The following is a 5,421-nucleotide window of genomic DNA, read 5'->3' as shown; positions in this document are numbered from 1 at the left end:
AGAGAGGGGAGAGAGGGGAGAGGAGAGAAAATAACAAATTTAAGAAATCTCTTCTAGCATGAGAAATTCTTCGTGGTTGCAACTCTCCACCTCATAGACTACAAATCTCAGAGTTCTGGGCAAGCTGAATTGCACGCTTATTTGCTTCAACATAAATCTGCCAGGCGGCATCAGGGTGAAAAGGTAGTTATTAACTTTTTATTGACAAAAAGGTAATGCTGAGTAGAGCTCAAGGGTGGCCGTTGGAATCTGAAAGTCGTGCTGAGCGATTCCAGCACCCTCGCCCCTTTACCCTACCCGCTTCTAATGGTCATTCCTGGCTGAGCACGAAGTTTGGCTAAGGACGGCAGAGGGGAGACGCTGGGAGTAAGCAGGAGCAGAACAAAGCGGAGGACCAAGAGAGATGAAGCCCCTTGGAAAACCATGAGAAAGGCGCCTCGGGTGCGAAGGCGGAACAGTATGGGAAAGCAAAAACCCGAGGCAAGAAGCCGAGGCACGCAGAGCCAGGGGCTTTAACTTCCGAAGCGCCCAGCGTCCAACCCTGCAGCGCGGGCGCGCCGGGACGCCCGGATGTTAGGCCAAGCGCCACGCCACGGAGCGGGCAGCGCGAGCCGCGAGGCTGCCGATAGCCTCTGAGGCGCTAAGGAAGCTTCCCCGAAGGGAAGGACCACCAGTCCTCAGGTCGCGCGCCAGAGCAGCGCCGGATGTAAGTCCCGGAAACCGGCGGCCCGCTCAGCCAATGGCCGCGTGATGCGCCGTCGGACGGTGGCCGGCACGGAACCAGGAAGGAGCACGCGCGCGCCTCCACAGACAGCAGACGGCGCCCTTCCCCTGCGTTACTGCGCGAGCTCCTGCTGCAGCGTGAGCAAGGGCAGGGGCCCTTCCTGCGTCTTTCCGTGGTTACCCTACATCAGAACCACTGCATCTTTTACCTGAGTCCCGTCTCACGGAACGCAAATGCCCTCAGAAAAGATGGCTGACCAGGATGAAGGAAAAGCCGGAAGTGTGCGGTCTGGGAGAGCCAGCGAGCGCCGGACGGCAGTGGAGGCGAGGCGGGGCGGGGCGGGGCCAGCCGCTCCCAACCGAGGTTTGACCCCTGCTTGCTTGCTTCCTTATTTATTTATTTATCTTCTATCTATTTATTTATGGCAGGATTTCGCTGAGTTCCTCAGCGGGACTCGAACTTGAGCCCTTCCTTGCCTCGGCCTCCTGAGGGAATGACTGTCTTTGATACACAAATGTTGCCGCCTAGGGCCGTCCCTCCGTCCTCCTCTGCGGGCGGGTCCACCGCTGGCACCGCCCCTGCCCAGGTGTCTAACTCGGGTAGGTGCCGAGGACTCTCAGGGATCTTGGCCCTGTCGTCTTGTGGGCCCTTTGTCCCTACCCGGTCACTGGGCTGCAGCAATGAAGGGCGCCCAGGAAGACGTCCTCCAGTCCAACTCGTGCGTTCCTGGGTCCGAAGAGTCTGCGGGTTTGGCCCGGGGCCCAGAGGTGGAGCTTCCAGAGGAGGTGGGGGACTGTGGTCCGTCCCCCGAGGTGGCTTCCAAGAAACTATGTGGATATTTACTTAAATTTGGCGGTAAAGGGCCCATACGGGGCTGGAAATCCCGCTGGTTCTTCTATGACGAGAGGAAATGCCACCTATATTATTCACGGACGGCGCAGGATGCTAATCCACTGGACAGTATTGACCTCTCGGGCGCGATCTTTGACTGCAAGGCGGACGCTGAGGTGGGGACTTTTGAAATCAAGACTCCCAGCCGGGTTATCATCCTGAAGGTAAATGGACCGCTTTGGTTTTCAGCTGAGATGCATGCCTAGTACCCAGGGCACAGGGGGGCGCAAGTGCGTGGTCACAGTAAATCACCAACTTGCACCTAGATCTGTGCTTTCCAAAGCCCATTCACACCCATTTACTCAGTGGGATTCTAGGGGCATTTACGAGGGACCCGTTTTATGGATCAAGAGACTCAGTCAGAGAGATGATGTGTTGCTGGAGGCAAGGCATTTAGAGTGGTGCAGTAAGCACTTGAATCTTGCAGTCTTTCTGCTTTCAGTGCTGTATCAAAACTTGGATTTTTGGGTATGCCTAACTCCATAGTTAACCTTAACTTTCCTTCTTGGACTGAAGTATAATCAAGATACTATCATTACAAACCTCAAGACCAGGATTCTGATTCACTTCTGATATTTTGGCCAAGGGAAATGAATGCTGACATTAGCAGGGACTGGGAAGCTTAACACATAGGTTTTGACTGGCCAGCCTAGATGGCTCATTTGGGCATGTCTTAACTAGTGAGCAGTTAGTGTTTGTCAAGTGAAAACACTTGTACATACATGGTTATGGAACCCAGATCACTTAATCGGAAAGATCTCTGGACTAGGAGTTCTATGGGCCTCAGAGAAGAATGCAAGGAAATAGCAGCGTTATTTCCCCATACTCATTTGCCTCTTCCTTATCCTGCAGCTAACTAGGCATCTGTGACCACTCACAGGTCAGAGGTCCTTGGTTAGTGAGTAGCCTGGGGGACTCACTAGATAAAATAATGAAGCCAAGAATTTGAGGCCAACAAAGGCATTTTGGAGAGCATGTGGTTCCCAGGTTCTGTTTTCTTCAACCGGTTTAAGGCTATGCACAGGGTTTCGAACATGTTGCTTTTACTAAGCCACTGATCCAGGCATACATCTGACTTTGTGCTAAGCTCTGGGTATGGAGCCAAGTTAGTCCTGTCCCCCTCCCGCCCCTGACTCCCAGATAGCTCAAGATGTGATAGGCAAAATTGATGGCAGAAATGGCAGTCACAGTAAAATGTCCTGTAGTGACACTGTAACAAGTCTTTTGATGGGAAGGGGGGATCGAACTCAGGACCTCTTGCTTGCCAGGCAGGTGCTGCTCTGCTGAGCTACATCCTTGGCCCTATGACAGGTCTTCATAAGAAGTGTGTGACTGGAGAGGAGGCTATCCAGAAAAGCATTGCCTGAGGCTTGAAGGAAAAAAAAACACGTTTTTGACCAGCAGGCAAAAGCAAAAAGGGTGCACCAGGCCAGGATATCCCTGTGAGTAAAGATTGGGCGTAAGTACCCAGGCAAGGAACATATAGGAATCTGGGATATATGTAGGGGTCCAAATGTTGGAGTGAGAACGGAAGTGGCAGGAGTGCATTCATGAGTTAGGCTAATGAGCTTGGACTTTGCCTAACAGACTAGGGAAATTGTCTTCCAACAAACAAAACAGTTACCTGATAAACATGGTCTTAAGCAAGGAAGCATAGTGTGATTAGGGGAAGGGGAGATTGGTCATCAGAGAACCCAAGGGGGTGATCTGGAGAAAGTAAATGGCTGAGCTTGAGCTGTTGCCTTGGGAAGGAAGGCAGATGGCAGTGGACAGGGATGTTAGCCAGTAGAATGTTGAAGAGCTATCAGGGATGTTACCTGGTTGGGTCATGGATAGCAGGGGAACACAGGATGAGAAGGCCCCCATAGGGCACAGTTCTCCTAGATAGATTTAAGTCCCAAGACTGTGTGTTGATTTGCCCTGGTATCTTCCAGTGCCCATCACAGTATCTGACTCATATAGTAGTCACTTAAAAATGAATTATATAATAAGAGAGTATTTGGGGTTTTCTGGAGCTCATCAGCTTTAAGGTTATGGTGAAGCCTTACGAGGCCCCTCAGGGAAAGTTTATGGAAAGAGAAGGCTGGTGGGCATCATTTTACTGATGCCTACACTGCAGCTAAAAGCCACTTTCATACCCCTGTGACCCTCTTGAGTGGGAGGGTGTGCCCTGGTTACCACATAGCCTTCTTTTCTCATGTGACCTTGATCATGGGCAGCTCTGAATACTCATCATCTGCTCCCAGTGAGTTGCCCATCTTCTCTGTTCACGTCAGCTAATTTCATGCCTTCCTTAATTAAGCCACAAATCTGGCCATAAATTATAGCAAAGCTCAGGTCTAGAAGTAGGAGACTAGAGATTTGGGACCAGTTCTGTGACCACAGTTCTGTTCATTCCTGCCTTGCCTCTTTCCTGGAGAATCTAGTGTGTTAATGAGCATGAGAGAGAGCATTTGGACCATCCAGTACTGGGAAACTAATGACTAGCCTCAGCCATTAACTTGTTTGCAGTGTTGGACCATGTGAATGGTGCTACAAGTTGTCATAATGTGCATGTGACTTTCCAGGCTCCTTTCATATCTGTGATTTCAGTGAATCTCTCCAGAAAGAGGGATACACCCATTCCACCAAAAGATAGCTAAGACTTGCAGGTGTCAGAGAGAGAGAGACAGACAGACAGACAGATAGATGGAAAATGAACAAGAACTTACACCAGGGTGCATCCAAAGTCAGAATTCCAAGGCTCCTTCCTTCTTATCCTACATCTATTCCACTGTCCAGTGAGCACAGATTATACTTGTCATGTGTCAAGTACAGTGCTGGGCACTTCAGTTTTCTTATCTCATTTTATCCTCATAAACATCCCATGAAGGGCTATTCTTATGACCATAGCACAGATGAAACAGAGACTCAGAAAAGTTGAGAAACCTCTGGGTGATTATTTTCTGCAGCCAGAACCATGTGGTAGTTCAGCACTGAGTGCCAGCTCACACCTTCCCCTCACCCTATACACAGTGCCACCCTGCAGGCTCAGGACCTTGCCAACTAATCTTTGTGCTTCTCAGGCCCCCACCAAGCAAGTGATGCTGTACTGGCTGCAGCAGCTGCAGATGAAGCGCTGGGAGTTCCACAGCAGCCTGCCTACTCCTCCCACTGCCCCTGACACCACCCCAGCCAGGAATGTGCCTGCCGTACACGTGGAGCAAGGTACCTACGGGCTGGCCTCCAGCTCACACCAGGCTGTGGTGGCCAGGTCTTCACCCTGCTATTGGGAGTGAGTGGGAAGCATCCTCTACAAAGGGAGCAGAGAGCAAGGATGTGGCTTAGTCTTAGGTAGGCCAGGGAAATACAAATCCTAATTGCATGTGATTTTAGATAGATTGTTTAACGTGCCTGAGCTTCCATTTCTTTCCCTATAAAATAAGTATAATAAATTATATCTATTTTGTAGAGCAATTATATGACATTTAAATAAATCCATATAGCTGAAATGGCTAGAACAATGCCTGCACATTGTCCGAAGCCAGTAGACATTAGCTACTGTGACGATGGCAGTCATGAGACAGTCCTGAGACATTAAACCTGCTGTGTTGTAGTGGCTTCCTCCACTAATGCTGTTGTGTTGGGAGTTGGGTGCATTCATGACTTTGTTCCTGTGGTTTCTATAAAACAGAATTCTTGGCATCACATGACCCAAAGTGGAGGTTTGTTTTGTTTTTTGCAGTACTAAGAATTTTTTTTTATTATTATTATTTTTATTTTTTTTCAAAGTTTTATTGATAAACAGATAGCAATGAGACAGTTTT

At 49.5% G+C, this 5,421-nt stretch overlaps 1 protein-coding gene across 1 annotated transcript; it reads left to right on the top strand.

The window, feature by feature from the left end:
• Nucleotides 1-1,201: 1,201 nt before the first annotated feature.
• On the top strand, nucleotides 1,202-4,893 carry LOC111813766 (TBC1 domain family member 2A-like). The gene is made up of 2 exons (XM_023705474.1): nucleotides 1,202-1,779; nucleotides 4,681-4,893. The coding sequence occupies exons 1-2, from the start codon at nucleotides 1,405-1,407 to the stop codon at nucleotides 4,891-4,893; spliced, it is 588 nt and encodes a 195-aa protein (XP_023561242.1). The 5' UTR covers nucleotides 1,202-1,404.
• Nucleotides 4,894-5,421: the final 528 nt, after the last annotated feature.

Source organism: Octodon degus, unplaced genomic scaffold (assembly GCF_000260255.1).
Source record: "Octodon degus isolate 3935 unplaced genomic scaffold, OctDeg1.0 scaffold00221, whole genome shotgun sequence".
NCBI classification, from domain to species: Eukaryota; Metazoa; Chordata; class Mammalia; order Rodentia; family Octodontidae; genus Octodon; species Octodon degus.
Note: the sequence above shows the minus strand (reverse complement) of the source record. Positions and strands in the feature narration are given on the sequence as shown.

Excerpts from the sequence above, each read along its gene's own strand:
- LOC111813766 (XM_023705474.1), top strand. The coding sequence starts at position 1,405 with ATGAAGGGCGCCCAGGAAGACGTCCTCCAGTCCAACTCGTGCGTTCCT. Across the intron at positions 1,780-4,680 it reads GCCGGGTTATCATCCTGAAG|GCCCCCACCAAGCAAGTGAT; the intron begins GTAAATGGACCG and ends TGTGCTTCTCAG.